Source organism: Balaenoptera acutorostrata, chromosome 18 (assembly GCF_949987535.1).
Source record: "Balaenoptera acutorostrata chromosome 18, mBalAcu1.1, whole genome shotgun sequence".
NCBI lineage: Eukaryota > Metazoa > Chordata > Mammalia > Artiodactyla > Balaenopteridae > Balaenoptera > Balaenoptera acutorostrata.
The window spans coordinates 80,864,377-80,892,199 of NC_080081.1; the positions used below are offsets into that span (position 1 = coordinate 80,864,377).

General features: G+C 41.7%; 1 protein-coding gene across 3 annotated transcripts in view; it reads right to left on the bottom strand.

Moving 5' to 3' along the window:
• Window positions 1–23,838: 23,838 nt before the first annotated feature.
• Window positions 23,839–27,823, bottom strand: part of MPHOSPH8 (M-phase phosphoprotein 8) — a 54,121-nt gene continuing 50,136 nt past the window's right edge. For all 3 annotated transcript variants that reach the window (XM_057532927.1, XM_057532926.1, XM_007164246.3), the window contains 3 exons: window positions 26,737–26,864; window positions 25,617–25,700; window positions 23,839–25,188 (listed from right to left, as the gene is read on the bottom strand). In XM_057532927.1, coding sequence (XP_057388910.1) covers window positions 25,147–25,188; window positions 25,617–25,700; window positions 26,737–26,864 — 254 coding nt within the window. In that variant the 3' untranslated portion in view covers window positions 23,839–25,146. The remainder of the gene's footprint in view (window positions 25,189–25,616; window positions 25,701–26,736; window positions 26,865–27,823) is intronic.

Sequence of the window (27,823 nt, forward strand, 5' to 3'; positions counted from 1 at the left end):
TTAACTATGTTTGGGCACATGAATGCAGAAAAATGATAAATTTTGAAGAAGGAAACTGTCTTGCATTTCTGTTTCCAGTCTATACATTAGTGAATTTTTCTGACTCAGATTGTGATTTCCCTGTACTTCTTGCTGCCTCCACCCTCCCGTATTCAGCACCCCACCATTATCCTTCTAGGGAGTCATAAAAGGGTTATGATCTGTTGCCGCTATTTAGATTTATGCATGATGATTTATTAGGAAAATTTAAAAGACCTTGTTTTTTTTGCTTCTTAGCTGTGTATTATGTTTAACGGACCTTTGTCTGGAGCCATTAAATCTTGTAAAATATTTGTAAGAGGGTGATCAGAAGTTCTTGCTCCAGATTTGGGGGGTGGGAAGTACAGTATAGAAAATACATATTCACATTCTTAATTTCTGCCTTGCAGTGTAATGTGCTTATATTTGAAGAAGAGTAAATTTAATCCATATCCTAATGTTTGTGCCTCTAGTGTTAGAGGTAAGGTAAGCTAAGGTATTCATATTACGATCTTTTAGACCAATGACTGGATGAATTCTCTGGGTTAAAAATGCAGATCTGATAATTTGAATTATCTTGCAGTTACTTGAACAATACGGAAGAAGACTGCCTGTCACAACCAGTTTCTAGTCATTCTTTTTTTTACAGGTCGTATAATACACATATTAAATAATTTAAGCAACATGTAAAACAGTCCTGGTTTCAGCAGTTGCCGTGTTGGCAGTGGTATCTTGCGGTCTGGGCACTGCAGATGCAGCTGTGCACAAAGCACACCAGCCCTCAGCTCCCTGGCACGTGCATTCTAGATCTGGAGAAACAAAGTGACAGATGATTGAGGTAACTTATCACCTGGTCATCTGGGTAGAGAAAATGACAGCTGCTTTAGATAAGGAGACTGGAAAATGACTGTCTCAGGAGGTAAGGGACAGCATCTTCTTTGACGTAGTCCGTGTTGATGGAACGGAGTTGTCGCGGGCTGGGGGGTGCAGTCCGTTGGCTGTAGGAGCCCCACTCGTGTGGCGGCCACAGGTCGCTGCTGGGCCTTCGCCACAGGATGGGTGAGGCTGGGGGGTTTTAATTGTATTATAATTACCTTAAGTTCCGTTATCAATACAGTGTTAAGCATGTTTGGAACAACTTGGGTATGTGAATTTACTTTTGCATTTTTAGTGAAATCTAAATACACATAAGTATTATAGAAAATTTACCATTTGAATTAGATGTGTAAAATATACACAGAATTGCAAAGACTTAGTATGAAGAAAAGAATAAAATATCTCAATACTTTTTCATATGGCTACTTGTTAAAATAATATTTTGAGTATATTTGGTTAAATAAAGTATACTATTAAGCTAATTTCATCCGTTGCTTTTTTCCGCCTTCAATGTAGCTTCTAAGAAATTTAAATTTTCTTTTGTTTCCATTATTTTTCTTCTGGGAAATGCTGGTCTAGGATAGTAACTGCCAGATTTTATTTTTTTCCTTACATGATTTTAATCCCCGAATCTTGTTACATGGTCTGTAATTATGAATCTGTTTATCTTTTAAAAATGAATAACTTGAGGTTGAACTTCAGGGTTTGCTAAGTATATGCTCACCGAGAGGTGTCAGGGTGAGATTGCTTTCCTGTAGGGTGATTAGCTGGTGTTATGTATGGGAGTGGCAGATGGGGCAGAGCTCCCAGTTCTCAAGAAGTAGTTGTACACATTGTCTGCATTTTACTCCCTTCACTTTTGTTGCTTTTGTTTATTTTCTACGATACTCTCTTCATAAAATATTTAATATTACAAGTCCTGAAGAAGCTTTATTGTCGTACAGGATTTCTCCTAAAACTTTGTGTGAAATTTTCGTCTTCATTTATTTACTTAATTTAATCCAGGATGTCAGCTCTGAGAAAGTAGGGACCTTATCCATCATTTAGTGATTTATCCTCATTTCCTAGCAAGTCCTTATTAAATGCTTGTTTCGTGAATGAATGACACCAACTGTAGGACAGACTCTGTATTTACTAACTGGAATACAAAAATGAACAAAATGTGGCACCTGCCCTCTTGGGATTTGGAGTTTATGGATATATGTAGAGCTGTAAGCAAACCTTTAGACCAGGTGGTAGTAATGAAGCAACTGGGAAATGCTCTGAAAACCCAGAAGCGAATATCCACTCACGCTGGGAAGATTTCACTAAGATGATCACTTTTGAGCGAGTCTTGAAGGTAAGTACTTGCCCATTGTAGGTTTTTAGGCGGGAGCGGGAGGGAGGGCTGTGGGGTGGTGAGGACGAGGCTGGGCCGTCAGTGAGCAGGTAAGAGACGAGAAGTGAAGGCTGCTCCAAGCTGTGGAGTCTGAACTTCACCGAGAAGGTGAGGGAGTGGGAGTCGGGACAGTTCTGAGTGCAGGAGTGGCTGGGTCGTAAATAGAGAGCTGGTAGACCGCACAGACCACCGGTGCACTCCCCAGCCCCCGCCCCCAGCTGCACACGCTGCTGGGAAGGATCTTTGGTATCTGTGAGGGTTGTTCAGATTCCAGACAGAACCATGTCACATGTAGAGCATGTTTAACAGACCACAGTCGCCCTTGTGTCCCTGGGTTCTGTATCCACGGGTTCAACTAACAGTCGATTGAAGATTTGGAGGGGAGGAGGGGAATTCCAGAAAGTTCCAAAAAGCAGCCCTGAATTTGCCACAGGTGGCTGTTTATATAACATTTCCATTGTGTTTGGTACCGCGAGTGATCCGAAGACCCGTAATGCATAGGAGGGTGCGCACAGTTTATATTCAGATCCTGTGCTGTTTTATAGGAGAGACTTGGACATCCTTGGATTTGGGTACCTGAGGGGGACCTGGAACCAGTGCCCTGCAGATACTGAGGGCGACTGTAGTGACTTGGTGGGAGGGGGAGACGCAGGGCGGCCTTGTAGCGCCTGGTTTGGGTGCTGGGCTGGTGGTGATGCCCTTCGCTGAGGCACAGAAGGTAAGTGTTCAGGACTGGGGGTGGGTGTAGCTGCCCTAAGGAGAGGGAACATATGTCCACTGGGTTTTGTAATATTTTGGTTTTGAGTTCCTACAGTGGTTTGTCGGGGTTTTAAAAACTGTATGAAGCTTCTGTACCTGGTAAACAGCGACCTCTCAAGGCCCTGTCATTTATCACTGAAGGTGACTACAATACCCTCCTGTCTGGTCCTGCTTTTACTGTCGCTCTTGGACTCACTCTGCACATAGTATCTTGTGCTTCCTTCTGAAAAGTCCCTCTGCTGTTTCAAATGCAATACTTCCCGTCTGAATTAAACCCCAGCTGGTCTCACAGGCCACAGGGCTTTACTGGATCTGCTCTCAGTGTGTGTTTCCCACCCCACCGGCCTTCTGTCTGTTGCTCAGTGAGCACTGAGGTGTCTCCTCTGTCTCCCAAGGTCCCTTAAGGAAGAGACTTTTCCCCACAGAGCTAGATGCCACCCCTCCTCATTCCTGTGGCTTTGTCAGTGTATGACACTGGTTTGTGTTGTGCGTGCATTTTATTCATCTTTTATCAGTGTTCCCAGTATCATAGCACAGTTGGCACTTGCATGTCTTGAGCTGGTCTGAGGAAAATAGGGAGTAATGGCATAGATTTGAGTTTTCAGTACCAGCTAATGTGTGTGGACAAGAATCCCAGATTGCTTATTCATTCAGTAGACGGTTACTGAGCAATTTTTGTCTCAGCCTGTGCATAAATAATGAAGAAAGTGGAATTGGTCCCTGCATACTGTGTGCTTGAAGTCTAGTGGGTGGTGAGAGAAACCAGGGGGAGAAATGCAAGTTCTTCGACAGCTGTCATCATAGTGGAGACTCAGAGCAAGAAGAGGCAGCAGAGGATGTGAGGGAGGCCCAGTGTTGCATAGAATTTGGGAGAGTACGTACGCACCCTTACATGTGTCTCAGTAGAAGTATGTCTAAAAAGAAAGTGTGAGGAGAAAGAGGGAAGGAGAGCAAAAGTAAAGGGAGGGGTTTGGGTTGGATGGAGGGGAGGGGAGGTGGGGGTGGTGGTGTGGAGAAGGACAAGCGTCTCACCACTGGAACAGTGCTCAAGGGGCTCTTATCTTTCAACTTAAGAGCTCTCAGGGCATGTTTTGTGTTGGCTGAGCTGCACACTGGAGCTTGGTGTTGGAGGACCCCCAGGCACTGGGGGGACGTGGAAGCAGGTTATAAAGTGTTCTCTCCAGGAGAGTCAGGTTTTTTCTAATTGAGTGTGAACTGAAGGCAAAAAAGCATGTAATACATAGTTTGAAGAAACTTTTCTCTTTTTCGGTCTTTTGTGTTGTTAATTTCTATTCAAGCGTGTGTAATTATTCCGTACTCTGAGGGGTCCTTAAGGCTCCCGGCTCCCTTCCACCCCATCCTGTTTTTACCTGTTTGCTTCCATTATTGTGGTCTTTTGCTTAACATTTATTACTGTTCAATTGGGTGGATTGGAAGGATTTTAAAAATTAACGTATGAAATAGGCATTGTTTGCTTTTCTGGGTTGCCTTTAAAATGTTTCTAGAATATAGATTAACCCTTTTCTTAATTACATCAAAGATAGTACTTAGTTCCTGCATTTTGGTTTTTGCCTTTCGTTTGCTAAACATAGTATTTTCTTGTAAGTCTCCTCACTAGATATTTTACAGTGAATACAAATTAATGTGTGCAAGTTAGGAAGCATGTGGTTGCCATCGTCTGGGGACCTGCAAGAAGCAGATTTCTGTTTTGAGATTTTTTTCTCTCCTTGACCTCAGAGCTGCTGAAAAGTTGGGAGATAAATGTATAATGCAATATTTGGAAAGGTTTGAAAAGTTTTTCTGGTTTACATTATGGTGCCATTTCGGTTAATAATCAGCATGTTACAGTTGTATATATTGTCTGACTTCTGTCAGAGGTCAAATAAACGTAACCAGGTCAAGTTAGACAGACTTTTTTTTTTTTTTTTAATTTATGGCTGTGTTGGGTCTTCGTTTCTGTGCGAGGGCTTTGTCTAGTTGTGGCAAGCGGGGGCCACTCTTCATCGCGGTGTGCGGGCCTCTCACTATCGCGGCCTCTCTTGTTGCAGAGCACAGGCTCCAGATGCGCAGGATCAGTAGTTGTGGCTCACGGGCCTAGTTGCTCCGCGGCATGTGGGATCTTCCCAGACCAGGGCTCGAACCCGTGTCCCCTGCATTGGCAGGTGGATTCTCAACCACTGCGCCACCAGGGAAGCCCCTAGACAGACTTTAATTAATTTTTTCTATAAGCTAATATGTAGTATTTGAAATACAGATATATTTTAATACATTTATTTGAACCATGGTTAAATTTTCTATATACTTAATAGTGTAGAAAGAATTGGTTTTTAAGACCAATTAATTAGGTGTTTGAACTATTTAAGTTTTTCATAAGTTTTTCCCCAGCATCCTTTATCTTTACCATTTCCTCAGTTTCCATGAATCTTCATCACCGTCTTTATGTGGCTCTCTCCTCACCCCAGACTCCCCTCTGGAGGCCTCCTTTTTCTGCTTCCACCTGAGCTGTCGCTGGTAGAACAGCAGTGGCGACACTGACACCGGGCCCTTCGGCTCCAGTGCTTTTCTGGAACGTATGTGTTCTCGGTGAGATTACCATTGAATGAACACTGGAGAATTCGTTGTGACAGTTAACTGCAATTCTTTTCCTGTTTGTCCCTTAATAGTTCTTTTCTTTTGGATGGCCTGTGAACACATACCACTCAGACAGCATGGGTGCTAGTGCTACAAAGAGTGTTGCTTTTTTTAAAAGGAATTTTATCACATCATTAAAAATAACATAGGTATTAAAATGCTAATTTAATGTACACATTTTGTTGCTGTCATATGATAACTTGGATATATGTTAATTCTGTATTTTTCAATAAAATAAATGATTTTTTTAAAAATGTATAGGGCCCACGAATGAATTGTAAGGGAATATATTATTGTTATATTTGGGAAGAGCCTAGGTTAGTATACGCTGAAAGTGGCTGGTGATTCTGAATCACTGATTCTGAAGAAGGTCTGTCAGCTACATTCAGAAAGTATTTGCTGCTTTTAAGAGCAAGGCAGCCAGTGTGGGGTAGACTCGAGGTGCTCCTGTTCTTGAGCAGCGTTGACTCTCGGTTAGAATCCAGCACAGTAACTAAAGGACAGTGCAGGAAAGGGGGGTGAACACCAGCAGGGTAGCACCTTTTAATAATCAACTTGAGACTTGTGTTACATCTGCATGAATTGGGAAGCAGATAGAAGAAAGGAAAAATTCAAGAAAGCACGTGTGAATATGGAATAAGTCTTGGAATCTTGTTATCAGAAAAGAATATCTTTTGTTGTGATGGGCTCATTGGAGTAGGTTACCTAGTATCCCATTACCCGTTTTAAAACATCACCTGCTGTGTGCACAGTTCAGTGGCAGAGCTGGGTATACTTGGAGACTTGATGTATTACACACGGAACCTGCTGTCCAAAATTGTTACAGGGAGTGTGGAGAAGAGAAATGGAAATAAGATAAACTAATTGGGAAGGATTTGCAAAGGATGAATGAGAGGGAATGTTGTTGCTTAGGGTGGGAGGGTTAGAGGACCCTTCAGAACACAAGGGGAGAATTACTGAATGAGCGTGTCCAAGGATTTGGGGAGGTGGAGATGTCCGAGTGGCATCTCCAGGATGAGTTACATCTTGTTTTAGGAGCAGGTGGTATCAGAGAGGGCCCATGATGAACAAAGGCTGGGGACTAATAAAGGTGTATGAAGCAACAAGTTAGCGAAAATGAGACTGGAAAACTAGTCAGCTCTTACTCCATGATAAAGAACCACTAGCAGATTTTTGGCAAGAGAGTGAGGGTCCTGAGATTTGTATTTCATAAAGGTTTAAATAGATTGTGGAAGGATGGCTTTGTACTCAGACTGCAGGCAGGACAACCAGTTGAGATCTGGAAAAGGATTGGAGAAGAAGAGTAGGAATCAGGATGTATCGGTGAATTATAAAATGGTCAGAATGTGGTGGCTAATTGAATGTTGTGGAGGTGACATGGAAGAAAGCAGGCAAGAATGACTGGTTTTGAACCCCAAGGCAGGTAATTTTGGTGCTACCCACCTGTACGAACAGAGCAGCAAGGTCAGGATTGAGGGCTTCAGGTCCTTGTGGCGTCTAGAACGGGTGCTAAGTGTGTAAAATCACTCTGCTTAGGAAATGGTCTTGGCTCAAGAATTCTGATCGTCATCAACAAAGTAAGCCCCAGTTGATGAATGAAAGTATGAAACAAATAGTTCACCAGTGCAAAAATTATAGAGGTTAGGGGGCTGATACACCCTTTACACATCTGTAGATGGCTGTTTAGGTCAACCTTGAAGCTTTTGGTGGACTGAGTCTCATACTGGAAGCCTTTAAGGCTTCATAGAATACCGCCAATGCATTCATTAATTACAGACAAAAGCATTTTATAGAAATGGGCGTTTAATACAAATTACTCATTTTATTCATACTTGGTTAATGGCCAGCATGAAGCAATGTGGAAACCAGGGGTGGATTAACCCCTATTTTCTTATTCCTCAAGCTTAAAAGTTAACCTAGATAGGCCCTGTACTGTAGCCTCATTCAAGCCCTTCTTGGAGATCTAGAAATAATCCTTTGCACACAATTGTATTTTAGAAAGCATTAACATCTAATAAAAATCAACTAGCCTTCAAATACTATTGATGCATAAACTAATTCAATATAGTTTTGAATTTTTTGAATAATATGCATTGGTACACAAACGTGGAAATGAAAGATGGTGCACAGTGAAAATTTCTTCTTGCCGTCTACGCATCACCCAGCTTCTCTATCCAGGGTCAGCTGTGGTTACTAATTTCTTATGTATCCTTCCGGAAGTTTCTGTGCATTCCCAGGCATATTTGTATACATTCTTAATACATATGTAAGCACACTGTACACACTTTACCATTTGCCTCACAATATTCTGTTTTGGATATTGTTCTAAATCAGTGAGTATAAGAGAGATCCCTCACTCTTCTTATACTTACTGGTAGGTCATTGTTAGGTATGTTTACCAGATCTTTTGGGGACAGTGTTTCATTGATACTTCGTTTTTCCCCCTGTTATATGCTTCATAGCGTGTTGTTGGATACATGGGATAGAGCATGTGTGTGAATATGTCTATAGCATAAAATTTCTACTAGTTGAATCACTTGGTCATTGGGTATGTGTGTTTTTAATGTTTTTTATTTTTATTTTTAAAATTTATGTTTGGCTGTGTTGGGTCTTCGTTGCTGCGCGTGGGCTTTCTCTAGTTGCGGCGAGCGGGGGCTACTCTTCATTGCGGTGTGTGGGCCTCTCATTGCGGTGGCTTCTGTTGTTGCTGAGCACGGGCTCTAGGTGCGCGGGCTTCAGTAGTTGTGGCATGTGGCCTCAGTAGTTGTGGCTCGTGGGCTCTAGAGCGCGGGCTCAGTAGTTGTGGCGCACGGGCTTAGTTGCTCCACGGCATGTGGGATCTTCCCGGACCAGGGCTCGAACCCGTGTCCCCTTCATTGGCAGGCGGATTCTTAACCACTGCGCCACCAGGGAAGCCCCTTTAACGTTTTTTAGATGCTGTGCTGCCTGTCCTTACAGTGGACAGTGAGAACTTAACGTTATTCCCGCCGGTCCCCAGCCAAGGGCATAAAGTCAGTAAAGGCCAGATGTGGATAAGAACTGGTGGCATCATTGCAGGTAGTAGTAAAAGTTTAGGAAGAGAAATTACACGCGTGAACTGGGGAGAGCCTTGAAGAAGTCTAAAGTTGGCTAATGAGAATTGCAAGAATTCTTGTGTTTTAAATATTAGGTTACATAAGTAGATGCCTATTTCATTAAATGAACTGTGTTAATGTCCTGGGGAGAGTTATCTGTACGTTAGAGTTTTAAATGACGTGGTGAATATCAACAGTTTCCCTTACTAGAGGTACCGCGTGAGTTTAATAATGGCTCAGTGTATTCTTTGTGATAGACGAGGGCATTTGACTCAAATTCAGAAATCTTCATTTTAAAAAAATTGTACAGTTCTTCAGCGATGGGAATGAACATTATTAACATTGGTGTGCCTGACTTGAAGTTCCTTTCTTAAATATCAAGAATAGGAAGGGGCTTCCCTGGTGGCGCAGTGGTTGAGAATCTGCCTGCCAATGCAGGGGACACGGGTTCGAGCCCTGGTGTGGGAAGATCCCACATGCCGCGGAGCAGCTAGGCCCGTGAGCCACAATTACTGAGCCTGCGCGTCTGGAGCCTGTGCTCCGCAACAAGAGAGGCCGCGATAGTGAGTGGCCCGCGCACCGCGATGAAGAGTGGCCCCCGCTTGCCACAACTAGAGAAAGCCCTTGCACAGAAACGAAGCCCCAACACAGCCAAAAATAAATTAATTAATTAAAAAAAAATAGGAAGAACCGAAAAGTCTTTCTTTTAGAAGAATCCTTCCCCTCCCGTTTGCTGTTCATATTAAAATTTCACTTTGAATTTTAAATCTTGTATTACTTGGAAATACTGGAGGGGGAGATACTTCATTTACCCACCAAAAAGGGTGGAGTCTCTTAAGCTGTATTTTAAGTTAGCTTTACCTAGAATTAATAAACTATTAAAAAACACTTGTGTTCATTCCCAAAGAATTATGGTTTGTTATTCAGTGAATTATTATATAAATTTGAACACTTCATAGCAAAATGAAATGATTTTTTTTAATTAAAAAGTTTCTGTCTCTTAAGATAGTAGTAATTATGTGTACTTTGTACACCCAAGGACTGAATGAGTATAGTTTGCTGTTTGAAAAATTGGAATCCCCTTGGTCACAGGTCACTTTTACCAGTATCCATTGTCATTGTGAAGTGTTCTCTCTCCGAGGCGTAACCAGAGAGGAAAGGTTGTTTTGTTTCCTCATGCGTCGTGGTTATTAGAGCAGGTGAGCAGTGTTCTCCAGCACGTGATGTGGCCGGGCCAGGGCCATGGACACAGCCGGGAGTGCACAGCACTGGGCTGGGGAGACAGATTTGTCCATTTTAGCTCGGATGGTCGGGGAGGCCTCCCTGAGCAGGAGGAGGCTTCTGAGCTGATGTGAGTGACAAGAGGAGGAGACTTGGCAAGTTGGACTTGAAGGCGAGCCCAGTTCAAGCTGAGGGTGTACCATTTAGCAAGGAAGGGATTGTGGCTGGAATGGAGTGAACCAGGCCAAGGGTGTTCCCAGCCCTCTTTTTTTTTTTTTCCCATTTTTGTCTGACTGAGGCCCCCAACCCTCCCATTCAGTGAAACTTCAGCACCGCAAATAGCTGTTTATATACTGTATTTGTGCTTTACACATAAAAAGAGTTAAGATTTTTGCCATCCAACTCATTTTCTCCCTCTTGGGGCCGTTCTGGCCCATTGAGAACACAAGACTAGAGCAGCATGTGCCAAGGCCACAAGGCTCACTTGATGAAATGAGAAGCTGTAGGAAAGTCTTGGGCTGGGCAGTGATGCGACCTGGTTTATGGTTCAGAAAAGACTTGTGGCTGCTCCCGGGGACTTGACGGAAGGAGACCCCAGGGGGCAGGCAGACCATCCAGACCAGTCAGTCCAGAGAGGCGGATGGTAGCTGGGCTTGGTCCCCCGAGGCTACTAGTGACCGGGAGACAGGAAGAGGAGGGAGCGTAGATGGGTACCGCACTGATGGTCATAGATGAAAGGTGTCTGTTTAATGCTCAGGGCAGCTCGGGCCAGGTGCCCCCTGAGACACACAGGGAGGTTACCTGTGGACCCCACTGAACTGTAGCCAGGAAACGGAAGGAGAAACTTGAGTCTGATTTTCAACCTAGATACCATTTAAGTTTCCTATTTTTCAGTCATTTGGATATAGCTAGATGATCACACACACACAAATTTACAGTGGTCAAAACTCCAGAGTTATTTCAGCTCGCTTCCTCCCTCCCTCCCTCCCTCCCTCCTTCCCTCCCTCCTTCCTTTCTGTATTTGGCTGCGTTGGGTCTTCGTTGCTGTGCGCAGGCTTTCTCTAGTTGTGGCGAGCGGGGGCTACTCTGTTGCCCTGCGGGGGCTTCTCATTGCAGTGGCTTCTCGTTGTGGAGCATGGGCTCTAGGCACGCGGGCTTCAGTAGTTGTGGCACACGGGCTCAGTAGTTGTGGCTCACAGGCTCAGCTGCTCCGTGGCATGTGGGATTTTCCCGGACCAGGGCTCAAACCCGTGTGCCCTGCATTGGTAAGTGGATTCTTTTTTTTTTTTTTTTTTTTTTTTAATTTATTTTTGGCTGTGTTGGGTCTTCGTTTCTGTGCGAGGGCTTTCTCTAGTTGTGGCAAGCGGGGGCCACTCTTCATTGCAGTGTGCGGGCCTCTCACTATCGCAACCTCTCTTGTTGGGAGCACAGGCTCCAGACGCGCAGGCTCAGTAGTTGTGGCTCACGGGCCTAGTTGCTCCGCGGCATGTGGGATCTTCCCAGACCAGGGCTCGAACCCGTCCCCTGCATTGGCAGGCAGACTCTCAACCACTGAGCCATCAGGGAAGTCCTGGTAAGTGGATTCTTTTTTTTTTTTTTTTTTTTAATAGAAAGTCTTTATTTATTTATTTATTTATTTATTTATTTATGGCTGTGTTGGGTCTTCGTTTCTGTGCGAGGGCTTTCTCTAGTTGTGGCAAGTGGGGGCCATCTCTTCATCGCGGTGCGCGGGCTTCTCACTATCACAGCCTCTCTTGTTGCGGAGCACAGGCTCCAGACGCGCAGGCTCAGTAATTGTGGCTCACGGGCCCAGTTGCTCCGTGGCATGTGGGATCTTCCCAGACCAGGGCTCGAACCCGTGTGCCCTGCATTGGCAGGCAGGTTCTCAACCACTGCGCCACCAGGGAAGCCCTGGTAAGTGGATTCTTAACCACTGCACCATCAAGGAAGCCCCTGTTTCAGCTTTTTCTTTTGTCTCATCGGGAACCTGCCCCCTATATTTCGTGTCTTTGATTCCATACTTCTTTCTGGGGAGTCAGTTTAAACGCCTGCCTACTCATTTTTGCTTTACTGCAGTAGGAGTGCTCATGCATTAGTATGTGAACAGTTTCAGTTGAATTCCATTTGTTTCTGTTAGAATTCAGTGATTCTGAACCACTGTATTGAGGGATGCTGCTGTGAATTCCCTACGGCGTAGGGGCTCTCATTGCACGTGCTCACTGCATTTGGTTGAACCCGTGAACAGGCAGCTTTTCCAGGCTCACGCTGGAGTTAAGTCAAAGTGAGATTTTTTAATATCACACAGTTTTTTGTCAAAGTTGAGTGTTCTCGTAAGCCTTCGTGGTGACTGAAAGCGGGAAGTAGCATATATGGTCTAAAAAAGGGAGTCGAGGGGGCTCTGAGGCACCCACACCACTTGGGAGGTCCTGTCTGGCTTTGAGGAGGGGGCTCGGGGTCCCCGGCCGAGCAGTGGGACAGGGGGCAGCCTCCGAGCTTTGCTGAGGCGGGTGTGTTGCGTGTTCAAATGATGTAGAGACACAAAAAGTTAAGAAGTGAGATTTATGACTGTATTTTATGGGGTTTTTATGCCTTGTTTTTGTGTTTTCTGTTAATCTGGTTTGCACAGTCTTAATTTCTCAAACTCTGGTAATCAGTAGCCAGGAAATTCTGTGCATTTTAAAAATATGACACAAGATTTTTTTAAAAACTCTCCCATTTTTAGACTTTTCAGTCCCTTTTTTAAGATGAAATGTTGGCATCTTGTGTTCAGAATAAAGCATTAAAATGTTTAACCACCTCAGCGTATTTTCATGTAAATACCATTTAGGACACACTGACTCAGAAGCAGTTCCCAGCAAGGAGGGCTTGGTAGAAGGTGCTCAGGGTAAAGGAGCGTCCTGGCCTCACCACTGACAGCGCAGCGCCTGTTTTTTACCCTGCATTTAAGTACATTTAAATAGATGATCAACTCAAAACAATTCACATTAAACTTGTTTGGTGTTTGAGTGGTTTCTCCCCAGTACAACATTGTGATGTTATTTACTGCATATGAACGCATAATGGATTCTGCCAGAAATGTTTTTCCTAGTTTGTTGATTTACATGGTATCTTCAAAGTAATTAACAGTAGATGCTGCTTTTAAGTGGTTTTAAGTATATGTTGAAAAATACACTTATTATCAAAAATAAATTTGCTAATTATCAAATTATCATTTGGTAATTCATTCTAGTTCCTTTTCATTATATATGAACATGGTTAATTCGTGAAATAACTACTGTGGGATTATTTGATGTGGCAATAATTTACTTGGAATATTGAACTTTTACAGAAAACCGTGGACGCTGAACATGTAAGTTCATAATGATCATGTCATCTTGAACTAAAAATGCAGTTTTTTGTTGATGTAGTTGAACTTGTTTTTAAAACTTAACCTCATTATGCAACCACAGAGGCAGGTTTTCTTTGACTCTTTTGGGCAGGGCACTTGAGAAATCTTAGGTGATCGTAAGATGATAACGCTGCTGGGTTTTTTCCTCTTGTTTTGAACAGTTTTACTTTTTGTTTGTTTGTTTAACTTGAAATGCCTTCGTAGGAATTTGGGGACAAAATTCCGTTTGAAAATTTTCAGTGGTATCTTTCACCTCCAAGGCCTTTTTTCTCTCATCACAGTTGCCTTGCAGATACGGCAAATAGATACAGGTCTGGGCCTTTGAAACTGAGTTAATGTTAACTTTTCTTACAGGCACTAATTATGTTTCATAAAATTATCAATTTGTACTTTATTAGATTTTATATGAATCTTTGCTGAACTTTACGTTGATAACTACAGTAAACGTTATTTATAACCTTTGCGGGAAAAGATGGCATGTAGTATCAGTAAATTATTCTCCTGAAAATTTTAGTTGCCCTCAATAAAGCTGAATTTTTTTTTTTTTTTTTTTTTGGCTGCACCGTGCAGCATATGGGATCTTATTTTCCTGACCAGGGATTGAACCCGTGCCCCCATGCAGTGGAAGCACAGAGTCTTAACCACTGGACCAACAGTGAAGTCCCAAAGCTGAAGAAACTTTTAAAAAATAAATGTGCCTTGTGCCTAAAAAGAAAAAGTTTCAGTCTTTATTTGTTTCTTCAGTATTTTCCAGATTTCAGTGTTATGTAATATTTATCAGTGATAGATGATTCTTACCTATTTACTTGAACATGACCTTATTTTACATACTTATTTCTTTTTTTAAAAAAATTAATTTATTTTTGGCTGCCTTGGGTCTTCATTGCTGTGCAGGCCTTCTCTAGTCACCGTGAGCGGGGACTACTCTTTGTTGTGGTGCACGGGCTTCTCATTGCGGTGGCCTCTTTTGTTGCGGAGCACAGGCTCCAGACGCGCAGGCTCAGTAATTGTGGCTCACGGGCCTAGTTGCTCCGCGGCATGTGGGATCTTCCCAGAACAGGGCTCAAACCTGTGTCCCCTGCATTGGCAGGCAGATTCTCAACCACTGCGCCACCAGGGAAGCCCTAAGTACTTATTTCTTAATTTTGAGTTGCTACATGAACTTTAAAATAAATTCTTTTCTGATTCTTTAATTTAAAAATAATTAAAATTTTGCTTTTTAAAAATTTGGACTTGCCTGTTATGCAAAATTTGTGAGTTTTGTTTGGCAAAACAAACTGATAGCCTCAGTTTTCATAAACTTTAGAACTTGTGTGCTCTTTTCCAGTCCGTCCATTCTGTGTCAGGGGCAACAATTTGTCTAGTTTGATCATCATATGTTAGTTTTCGTTTCTGAACTTCATACTAATAGAATCTTACAATGTATACACTTTTGCCTCTGGCCTTTTTCACTGGACATAGTGTTTTTGAGATTCACATATGTTGTTGCATGTGTCTTATTACCCCTGAGTGAACATGCCACACTTCGTTGAGTCTCCTGTTGATATATTCTTGGAGCAGTTTCCAGTTTGGGGTTGTTAAGAATAAATCTGCTCTGAACATTCTTCTACAAATCACACTTTTCATTTTTCATGGGGAAAATACTAGGAGTGGAGTTGCTGAGTGTAGGGCACGTGTATGTTTCTTAGAAACAGCCAAGCAGCGTTCCATAGTCAGCTCGGCCTCGTACCCCTTGAGCAGTGGTGGACCCTTGCCAGCGTCAGTGTTGTCAGTCACGTCAGTCTTCGCCATTACTGGGTGTGGAGGCATATCACTGTGGTTTAATTTACGTTTCTCTGTACCTTCTGATGTTGAATACCTTTTCATATACTTTTGGCCATTCAGAGACCTTTTCTTGTGAAGTACATTTGCCCTTCTCTTATTCACCATGCTCTTAATTGCTGTTTATAACTAGGTTGTGTGGTTTCACTACCGGCTGATGTAAGACTCACCGATCTATGTATAACCTATGATATTTAAAAAAAAAGATTAGGTAGCTTTATTAGAATTCTGAAAAGCCAGATGATATTGGGAATCCAAAATTGAATGTTCATATTATGGATTTTTGTATAATACCAGCTGAAAGACGGAAGTTATTTATTACATAATTGAACTTGTGATATCTGGCAACTTGTGATAACCTGGGTGGAAGATCCATGGATGTGATAGAAAATCAAAGCCTTAGTTTGTTATTTTTATTGCAAATTTTCAACCCAAAAGAGTCATGTGAAAATTAAACATGTTGAGAAAATTTGCCTTCTAATTAATTAAGTCAATTTGAAGTATATATATATATATATATATATATATATATATATTTTAAATAAATAAATAAATTTATTTATTTATTTATTTATGGCTGCGTTGGGTCTTTGTTGCTGTGCGCGGCTTTCTCTAGTTGGGGCAAGCGGGGGCTACTCTTCGTTGCAGTGCGCGGGCTTCTCATTGCGGTGGCTTCTCTTGTTGTGGAGCACAGGCTCTAGGCGCACGGGCTTCAGTAGTTGTGGCTCGCGGGCTCTAGAGCACAGGCTCAGTAGTTGTGGCTTGCGGGCTCTAGAGCACAGACTCAGTAGTTGAGGCGCACATGGGCTTAGTTGCTCCGTGGCATGTGGGATCTTCCCGGACCAGGGCTTGAACCCGTGTCTCCTGCATTGGCAGGCGGATTCTTAACCACTACGCCACCAGGGAAGCCCCAATATTTTCTTATTTGTTCATCAGTTGAAGTTGTATTACACTGTATTACATCAAAAAGCAGGGAAGAACATGTAGTTGTATTAGCATGGGTTTTACAGGTTTACAGCTTTCATGGGTATTTTTTCAAGTTTCCTTGGGAAATGATGAGTTGAATTTTTGGCCTTAATCTTTTTGATATATTGTTCTCTTAAGTCACAAACTGTTTCTCTATATTCTTTGAAGATACATTCTTTGTTGCTTAAAGAGAATCTGTTAGGTAACAGAAGAATAAAATTATTTCAGTGAAGAGTATACTGCATATTTTGGCTGTTGTGAATTGCCTGTAGTAATAGCATTTGGCTTATTTATTATTTTAGCAGCCGGTATTGTGGTGTCTTTGCCATCAAGGCAGAGGGTCACATTCATTTGTGAACGCTGTTGTGTGTTGAAAGATCTCGGATGGTGACTTTGATCATGTGGACGTCCCCTCCCCCATACCTACAAATTTCAGAACTTGTTTCTCAGAAGGAGGCCCTGCTGCAGAACAAGCTAATAAAGAATGTGGTTCCTTTATGGTTCGATATCATGGGAGTCTGCTCCAGAGGAGATAATTACCTTTTAGGTTGATTTCTGGCAAGGTATTTTTCAATTTGAGTCATTATTAAAATCCTATTTCTTGGGTTTTTACAATTCATGTGTTGTAATTGGAAGAGCTTTTGTAGAGTATTCCTCAGCCTCCATACTTGTTGAATTATGTAGTATTTATCTTTTATAGTTATTTCTTAGAGTGTACTTCTATTATTTATATATAATTTATATTACATAATACAAACTATGTAGTTTGTTCATGATTGACTTGTGTACTCAGTGGAAAATGAGATATTAGGTACATTGGTACGTAGTTGACCATTAAGAATGTGCCTTCTGTAGTTTTAATGTTTTATTCTTTCAGAAAAGTCATCATAAAAGTGCCTGTGGTATTGGCCGTTCACATTTCTGACTGTATGAAAAAAATCTTAGGGTGTGGTTGGAGGAGCCTTTTTTCATTTTTACCAACTATTTCAGATGTGTTGGCATGAGAGGGTAAAATCAAACATTAACTCACACAGTTCTTACCCAGTTTTATCCTAAAATTAATTTAAAACAGACTACTTTTGCCACATAGTTTTGTTACAGTTATGGCTTAAGATTTCAGTTGAAGTCCTTTTCTTAAGGAGTTCCCTGGCAGTCCAGTGGTTAGGACTTGGCACTTTCACTGTCGGGCCTGGGTTCGATCCCTGGTCGGGGAACTAAGGTCCTGCAAGCTGTGTGGCACAGCCAAGAAAAAAGAAAACGTTTTCTTTCAAAGCAGTTGTTGGTTGATTTTCATATTTGGGTATTCTTCAGGATCAGAAAATATGAAAGTGTATCAACTTTCTAGGCCTTCCCAGATCCGTAACTCCATATCACGAGCGTCACTGAATGGCTGTGTATCAGCACATCCGTAACCATCTTATTAGAGTTGGTTACAACCCAGTGCACAATAAACCTGGCCACTTAGTTATAATACCACCTCTAAACAGAACTCTAGTGATAGTTTTTTTTACTATTAAATTAAAGGATTAAGATAAGCCACCCTTTTAAAGACTCTTGGCAACTAGAAGTTCCTCAATTCTGGAGATAACCTTTTTAGGTTTCAGTGTAGTTAGTGCTTTGTAAAACTTTCAGGTTCACATTTTTGAAAAGTTGAGAAGACAGTTAAAATTTTTAGTAGTCCTGGTGTCATTGTGTCTTTAAGGATTAAGTAATCCAGTTGCCCAGTTTGACTTATGGTTCCATTTATTCTTCTTGTCATCCTTAACTTTACCAAAGGCAAAGTATATATAAGTGATACAGTTATAAAACCAGTGTAAGAATGCTAGTTGCAGATGGAAGTAATATGCGAGATAATTTTTGTTGATTTATGGCATGCTTTGCTTGAAAAAATATTGAAGGTTTTTAAAGTGGGACCATGGATCCTATTGGATCATTGTGGCATTATTAGTGGAATCTATGAGTCTGATTAATTCACATGCAGAATTTTGTGTACGTAATTTTTGCACGCACTTTTTGGCGGGGGGGGGGGGGTCATACTTCATCCAATTCTCAGGTGAATTTGAGACCCAAATGAGTTTTGAAAACTACCAATTTAGGATAATTATTTCCAGTATCTTTGGGTCATGTACCCTCACTTTAAAAATACTGAGCCCAAAGCTGGTTATTTATTTCTCAGTTGTAATTGTGTACTACTGCGCTGATATTTCAGGTATGTTACAAAACACATTTCATAGGCATGAGGTAACAATAAACATAAACCTGGACCTCAGCAGAAAATCTGGAGTGCCTGCTCTCTCGGTAGGTAAGCAGGTCGTCTTCTGATGGAGCACAGCAGACACGTTTGTGTGCCCTGCCTTGGTACAAGCAGAATAAAATTTTGTACATAGGGTAGGAATCAGGATCCTATGTAGGATCTTGGATTATAAGGGTCTTGGGCTGTGGTGTGCTGAGGGACCAGCCGTCCAGACAAGAGGACCTATGGAAAATAAAAAAGGGAGACTTTTCAGCGTCTTGGATTTAACAGTGTTTACTCTGATGCTGAAACAAAATTGAGCTGAATTTTAAGTCAGTTGATGTTCTTAGAGGAAATGAATTGAAAGGAAAATCCTTACTGAATGGACATAATCAGATGAGGTAAAGACTAAAACGGCGTCTTAAGGGAACTTGATTCCTGTCATGGACTGTAGGAAGTGAGTTATCGCTTGTGTTTTTTAATTGATCGTTGAAACTTGTTTTTAAGGGGCTAAGTCTGATTTTATTGTAATCCTAGGAGAAAAGAAAACATGGATGAAGCTACCTGAAATTTGGTTTCCGGGGTGAACCGAAGTCGAGAGACAGGAAACGCTGGAGTCTCCCTTCAGGTCAGCACCTGTTGTCACAGCTCCTTCCGCCCTTCTTCCTGGTCCCCGTGTCAGAGTTAGTGGAATAACACTGCATAGTTCATGGCAAAGTTGAAACCTCCGCTTCTCTGCCTGTCTTCTTATGCGACTCCCAGCGTCACTGCCCTTTTCTTTGAGGAAGATTTGAGGGTATTTTTAGCTCCAAATTGCCCTTGTCTATCCCCACTGGTAGTAATGTGTGTATTGATTTGTCTTCAGGCAAAACTGGACTGGGAATAGCAATGACGTGTTACATGGGTCTTATTTACGAAGGAAAAAAAATCCCTCTTGTTCTTTAGTGATTCCAAGCCTAAAATTTTAGTCTTGTGGTCCTTTGGAAAGTGTGTAATCTTAAAATGGTTTAATATCATAAATTCAGATTCAAGCTAGGGACACTAGCTCCATTTCTCCCTTGCTGCTTTCCACCCTTTTTTAGAGGATAACAGTTTTTCCATTATTTTATTAAGTTTTTTCCATTATTTCTTAAAGACATAAAATTCTTTAGAATCATTTACGCTATGTGATCTGTATGATAGAACTGTGATGATGGTATGTTGTCACCCTAATAGATGCAAAAAGTATTATTTCAAGTATATTTCTTCCCTAACTCCCCACCCCCTTGCATGGTGCTTCTAACCTGTTCTTGTTCCAGCTGTGGTCCTGGGAACCAGGAGCTGAGAGCTGCTCGCAAGATGAGAATCCCGGTACACACAGGCTCATCGGATCAGACCGCCCAGTTTCACACGGTTCCAGGGGGTTTGCGTCCACACTGAGTGAGCAGCACTGATAGGTACCATACCTTTGGGAAATGTCACCTTTTCAAAGTATCTGACGTCTCGTAGGCACAAAAATGTGACAGCTGTTTCTCGCGCTATTATCCAGCTCTAGAAAATTAACGTTGGGTCGTGGTTCTCAAAGCTGGTCCCTGGATCCGTGTCACTGTCACCGGGAAACTTGTTGAAAATGCAGATTCCCAGGTACGTACTTGGTCTACTGAACAATAAAATCTTCAGGTGTGTGTGTGTGTGTGTTTTGGGGTGGAATGCAACAGTTTATTTATTTTTTAAATTTTGGCCACGCTGCACAGCTTATGGGATCTCAGTTCCCCATCAGGGCTTGAACCCAGGCCATGGCAGTGAAAGCGCTGAGTCCTCACCCCTGGGCCGCCAAGGAACTCCGCCCCCCCCCCTTTTAATTTATCATGCTTTATAAGGAAAAAAAAAACCCCTAATGTACATAGGTGAATGGTGCTGTGATAGTGAAGCTGTGGTTTCATGTGGCCTTTTTTTTTTTTTAATTTATCTTTGGTGTCTTTTCTTTTTTTTTTAAATTAATTTATTTATGGCTGTGTTGGGTCTTCGTTTCTGTGCGAGGGCTTTCTCTAGTTGTGGCAAGCGGGGGCCACTCTTCATCGCGGTGCGTGGGCCTCTCACTATCGCGGCCTCTCTTGTTGCGGAGCACAGGCTCCAGACGTGCAGGCTCAGTAGCTGTGGCTCACGGGCCTAGTTGCTCCTCAGCATGTGGGATCTTCCCAGACCAGGGCTCGAACCTGTGTCCCCTGCATTGGCAGGCAGACTCTCAACCACTGCGCCACCAGGGAAGCCCAATGTGGCCATCTTTTGGTTAACAGTATTCTGGGGGTTTTTTGGTTTGTTTGTGTGTTTTTTTTTTTTTTAGTTAAATAACTGCTTTTCATTCCAGATCTTATTTTCTGGTCAGTGAAAAGAAGCTGTTCATTCCAGGAAGAGATTAACTTTATGAAAGTTAAATAAAATGCCAGATATATATTTAATTCTAGTAGAAGGAAGTAACTTGACAGTTTCCCCTTTTAGAAATCTTATTTAAAACGTTGGTTCTCATACTTTGAAGATGCAGCAGAATCTCTTGGATCAGAACACAGACTGCTGGGCCCCCATTCTGTGGTTTAAAGGCCCAGGAATTTTCATTTCTTAACAATGTGGTGCTGCTCTGGGCTGAGGCACAATGAAATACTAGTTGTAGAAAGTTTTATAGGCCAAATATACAAATTCAGGTCTTGAATATTTTTTAGGTTTCCTGATCAGTGATTCTAGCCCAGTAAATTATTTTCTTTATAACTGAAACCTCTTTGTTCTTCCTTTACAAAAATATGCAATATTACTTCCTGTTTTCTAACAATTAGTTTGTCATTTTTTTTCAGGTTATTTTGTGGGAGAAAAAAAATTTTTTTTAATTTATTTATTTTTGGCTGCGTTGGGTCTTTGTTGCTGCATGCGGGCTTTCTCTAGTTGCGGCGAGCGGGGGCTACTCTTCGTTGCAGTGTGCGGGCTTCTCATTGTGGTGGCTTCTCTTGTTGCAGAGCACAGGCTCTAGGCACGTGGGCTTCAGTAGTTGTGGCGCACAGGCTTAATTGCTCTGCAGCATGTGGGATCTTCCCAGACCAGGGCTCGAACCTGTGTCCCCTGGATTGGCAGGCGGATTCTTAACCACTGCACCACCAGGGAAGTCCGGGAGAAATTATTTTAATGACACAGGAGAAAGAAGCCAGAAGAATCTTGTTTTATTTTTAAATTTATTACTCTATAGAAACAGTCTATGGATACATGAGCAGTTATGACACTTTCATCCAGGTTGTTTTCCTAAGTTATATACTGTCCCCCTGGCACACTTGCTGGCTAATGCTGGCAAACGTTATGGTCACAGAGCAACCCCCCCCCCCCCAATAAATGGAAATCATTGGAGGGTTTTTTTTTTTTATCACCTCATGTAACCTGGAAGTTTGGGTCAGTCCTCAAGAAAGGAACTACTCATAAGAAATTTGGCTTTGTTCAAGTGAGAAAAATCGTGTTTTCGCTAACACATATAGCTTGGCCCAAGGGAAGCAAATAACGGGGACGTGAGTCAAGGCACAGACTGGGTGGTGGAGCAGCGGAGCTGATCGGGTGGACTCCACCTGGGGCTGGCTCTCTGGGAGCTCGGATGACTGTTTGCCCATTTCGTTTTAATTTGGTCCTGATTGAATTGTGAACCTCATCGTTACTACCATTTTCCAGCCCAGTAGCAAGGCTCTTCTGTACCAGGAGGGAGCAGTCAGGCCTGGACATCCCAGATTTTGTTGGAAAGGAACATCATCTGCAGGTGAGCAGAGGATGGAGGGAAGTGGTATGGATTCCATCAGTTTTCTTCTGATCCTACTTAGTAAAGCTTTAGAATGTCAAAATAACTTTAGGGGTTTGTACAGTATTATGCTATGAAACATATTAACTGCATGAAATATTAAATTTTTCTAAATTCTTACATATATATGTTCTTGTACATATAAATTTATATACATTTTATTTTTTGGCTGCGCAGCATGTAGGATCTTAGTTCCCCAACCAGGGATCAAACCCATGCCGCCTGCAATGCAAGCGTGGAGTCTCAACCACTGGACCACCAGGGAAGTCCCAAATTTTTCTAAATTCTTCTTTCATTTTATAAACCACCTCTCAGTGTTCTTCTTGTATCCGTGTCCTACTTTTGCCTGGTCTTTGCTGATCATCCTCCTTACACTTGTATGTTTTTCCCCGTTTTTATGCAAAGACACTGGAGTTTCATGGTTAATGCTTTATAAAGGTCTTTTGCTGTCAACTTTCTTGATGCTAAAACCTTGCCAGCAGTAGTAAATTACTAATAAACTAGTAAATTCTCATATAAGGTAACTGAAAGGTCTCAGTGTAACCCTGCCGAGTAGAATTCTAAAAGCAGCACCTGAGCTTCAAATTGCAACCTCCTGACATTCCACTGAATACATTCTACAAATTTAAGAATTTAAGATGGGAATGACTTGAGAAGATAGTGTATGAAGTTGAGTAACTTGTATTCCTGGACTAAATCCAAACTCCTCATCCGACTGTAGTTCAACATTTATTGGCTGGTATTAGGTACTAGGCACTGCTCTTTGGTACTGGGTATTGTAGGCAAAAGGATGTGTAATGTGCTTTCTACTGCAGCATACTAATTAGTGGTGACCAGATCTGGGTGGTATGGTTAGTAAGTTAAATTAATTGGATAACCCAATTACGCATCATGTCCTTACCTCAGTATATACTGGAAAGTAGTGATGGCTGAGGAGTGATGATTTTTAATCAATTTAAGATAAAACTGAAGTAGAAAAATGTATACTAACTGCTCTTCAGTGAGTCTGGATCAAGAGCCATGCGTCCCGCTTGAAGTTATGACACCGCCCGTGGCCTAGAGGGTGAAGCTCTCTTAGGCATTCTGTACTGTGTGCCCGGTAACTACACAATCCACAAGGAGATGGCTTTGCTTTCCACAGGTAGTACTAGCATATCTGCAAACCTCTGATAAGGTGCTGCTTGAGAACTGCTTTGTTTTTCAGGGCAGTCATTGTTCACACTTACTTAAATATCAAAGTAGCAGCATTAACTTAAGTATCTGATGCGATTGGCTCCACTTCTCATCAAGTGGAGAAGTTCAAGACCTCGTCATCCTGGTCAGAATTTCCCCACTCCAGGGCTATAGAGAGAAGCGAGTTCAGGTGAAAAGAACTGTATTAAACCGCACAGCTCTACAGTGGTTATATTCCTAGTGCTCTTGTAAAGGTGTTAACCCAGGCCTGCTTTTTAGGTGATGGGAATGTTCTTTAGAAACCCATTTCTCTCACATGTATTGGACAGGGTGCACCGCTGCTGACACAGATCTCGTGGCTGTGAGGTTAGACGCAGTAGGAGTACAGCATTCAGTATAGTTGAAAAGTCTAATCCCAGCCATTGTTTAGCTAAACTATACATTTCGTATCCACCTTGTTTTGAAGTCCTGAGACTTCAGATAGAAAGAAACTAGAAAGACCAGCATTGTGGTATTTTATTGAGGAAACTAGGAAAAGGCAGTTGTACTCTGAAAAATCTATACAGTGTGTGTGGTTAGCTCTTAGTATCCACAGTTTCTGCATCCACAGACTCAACAAACCACAGATGGAAAATAACTGGGGAAGAAAAAAATTTTCCAGCAAGTTCCAAAAAGCAAAACTTGAATTTGCTGCACACCAGCAACTCTTTACATAGAATTTACACTGCATTTACAACTATTTACATAGCATTTACCTTGTATTGTAAGTTAATCCAGACATGACTTAAAGTATGGGGGGGGGGGATATGCAAGGGGTTAAATGCAAATATGACACAAGGACTTGAGCATCCTCGGATCTTGGTATCTGAGGGGGGGTCCTGGAACCAATTCCCCATGGATGATGAGGGATGACGTATGTGACATTCTGAAATTTTTTCATTAAAACTGTAACCCACGCAATTATAAAACTGATCTGGAAATTAACAATTTTATACATTTCCATAACCCAGACAGCTTGATTCATTAGTTTGCCAAATATTTCTTGAAAGAATATAAGCATTAGACCTGTGGGCAGTCACCCTTCTCAGGAGGCAGAGTGTGGCAAAGCCTGGCTGGCATTCCCAGTGTTCAAAATAAGTAAGTAACAAGATCTGGCTGTTCAGAATGACTTGATGGATTCCAAGAACAAAGATAAAGTTCACATGTAATATCCCCTTTTATGCTCATAATGTCTGGTTTCTGTTTTTTTTGCTATTATCTCAGATTCTGATTTATTATCTTTTCAAACAATAAAGGGTAACTGCAAATATACAAAGTTGTCACCTACTCGGGATCTGTGTCAGTGGCCCGTTGGGAAGATCAGACCTCCTCCCTCGAACCTGCCTACCACCTTAGATTAGTCCTACTTCAAGGGCTGCAAACTCACACCTTAACTTAGTGCTAACGTTCCCATTAGATTTTTTTTTTTTTTTAAACACAAAAATTCACTAGGGCTAGTAAAAAATTTCAAGTTAAAAAAAAGTTTTAATTAAATAATCCTCACATGAACCATTCCACATTGTGGAAAAACATACAGTCTGGACACAATATCTAGATTTCAGAACACTGGCACAAATACTTACATCTGTGTTTTATGTTAGATGCACCATGCCCCATCTCTCAGACTGTAACAGGTGACAGGCCTTAAATGCAAGAGGCTTACAGAAGAAACTTTTAATTTGGAAGTGTGAGCTGTGCCAGAATTCCAAACTGCTTTGAAGAGTGTTTAGAAACAGGACTCAGAATAACTCTCTCCCAATTCTTTGGTCATTGCAGCTGTACTCTGTATGCACCTATTAGCAACTTAACCTGTTGAAAGAAAAAAAGCATGTATTTCAAGAGTTCCCCTTTGTTAGTTAGAAGAGGGGAAAAAAAGCACACATGGGCAAGACTTGTTTCCCTTCTTTGGCAATACTGTCAAATTGGTTATCAGTGTGGGTTGTTAGACTACCATTATTTTAATTAAAAAGTCCAATTGGGTTTTTAGGTTACTACATTAATTGTACTGTTACACAGACTGTTCTGGTCCTGCTAGTGATCATACATGTGGCAATTAAATATCAAAAGCACAGAACATCACCAGACTGCTGCACACCATGGATATCAAAGAGGGTTGAACCCATTTCAGACCCAGGCAGGCACACCAGGAACAGCATGACATTCCTGAAAATCTTCTCTAATAACGTGACCTGAAGGAATGACCTGAGCAGTGACAGCAGATGCAAGGAGATTCTCACCTTAGCAGACGGCGCTTCCGTCAACCTTATAAAGAGTTTATTGAGGCCTGCGGCAGGGCTGAACGAGTAAACAAAATGACTGTCCTGGGGAAGAGACCAAAAGATAGATCAGCATTTTTGCAGACAGACTTCTCCATCTAGACACAGCCAGACTCCAGAAACCTTTAAGACTCTAATGATGTAGAAGAAAATACAAGTTTGTTTGAATTTCTTTGTAAGACAACATGCTGTGATTTCTTTACTTTTCCCTTGTGTTAAAGAGATAACATTTATCTGGAAAAACAATATATAGATTAAAAATCTTCGGCATTAGAATGTATCCAGCCATATACAGCATGCACGTTAAAAAATCTTCATAACCAGTTAATTTAAATTCACCCTAAGGAGAGAATTTTATGGCAAAGGAAACATAGGCAACGATTCTTCAAGGGCATTTTTAATGCTAAAGAATTTACATAGCCACTAGTAGTTTAGTTATTATATATTTGTATTTTAAAACGTTCACAGTGGGGCTTCCCTGGTGGTGCAGTGGTTAAGAATCTGCCTGCCAATGCACGGGGCACGGGTTTGAGCCCTGGTCCGGGAAGATCCCACATGCCGCGAAGCAGCTAAGACCGTGAGCCATAACTACTGAAGCCCGCGTGCCTAGAGCCCGTGCTCCGCCATAATGAGAAGCCACCGCGCAGCAATGAAGACCCAACACAGCCAAAAATAAAAAATTTATAAGACAAAAAGTTCACAATGAATAAAAATCAAAATTATACTGTGATTACCTAAAATTAAACTAAGCATAAATACAACCAGTGTTATTCAGTGTTTATATTTCGGTTTTGAACCATGCACAGGCATGCTTTTCTTCCTTTTTGAATTCCCTAAATTTCCTTTAAGTGATCATTTGTAATATTTAGATAGGATGTTTCTTGTACCATAAGAATTTATCTTCAAAATGTTAGTTCCAAGACTTGGTAAACATAATTTAAAGCACAGATACCAATTAAAACAATTTACGATTATGGATTATTGCCATTTCCAACAACTACAGTTAACAGAAGAATTTATGTCATCTGTGCTTTTGATTAGAAGACTGTACTCCTCGGTAATGAACTATAGAAACTCTTACCAGGAAAACAGGGAGTTGAAATTTATCATTTAAAACAACAGCTTGTACACTACACGGTCCACAGAGGCGAGCAATGACCTCTTTACCCAAAAAGTTTGCGTGGAAAATAAACAGCAGGACGCCGGAGCCTGAATTGGGGAGATACAAATAGAGATTTTAATTCCCAACCCACCAAGGCCACTTTGCAGAGCCTGAGGGAGGAGGCCCGGTACCCCGCCCTCGTTTGCAAGATTTGAGCGGTCCTCCACGTGCAAAACCTGCTGGTGTTTATCTAGCGCTTTTCAGACCGCAGAACCCTTTTTACTTTTAGTCTGAGTAGCTACTGACAGCTCATCAACAGGCTTTTTAAATACGCTTTTTCTACACTAAAGTTATTTTTTTTAAGTGGTATTTAAAAGTTCCTGCTGAATTTATAAATGTCAATGGAAGCGAAACCTGCGGACTGCAGTTTTTGAGTGTGGGTTTGAGGAATTTTCCACTGTCTTCCACATACTATTTTGCCTTTTCTGAATTTTCTTATAATGCCAAAAAAAATCTCATTTTGAAAAAAAAAAGTTTGGGTAAGATTTGAAGCTTTTGAATATGCAAAATATTCTGCAAGATTCATTCTCTGAACAAAAACTGTACTTTTGATAATATAAAAGATACATGAGTTGTTTTTTAATATGATGTTAAAAACTTGTGAACGAGGAGACTTCATAAAAAGATCCCAAAGAACGACTGGCTTTAAAATTTGTTCTGGTTCCAGGAAAAAAGGGCACACCAGCTCCCTGGCTCTTTTATCTCCTTTCAAGCTATGTGAGGTTTGACACAGGGTTTTGCTCTGTTTTATGATGCAGCTTCCCTGCTTAGAGCACCGAGGATGAGAGAAGGAAAGGCCCGCGGCAGACACAGAGGCTCTTCTTGTTTCCCCCTCAGTTCCGCTGTGAAAACGCAGCTGTGTCCCCGTGACTGTAGAGCAGAAAAGGCAGTGGAACCTCGTCAGACAGCCTGTGGGGATGGCCATCGGCAGTGAAATCCTATTAGAAAACACTTTCACAAAGGTCATGTTTCTATTCCGCCGACCACAGTGAGTGGTATCCAGCAG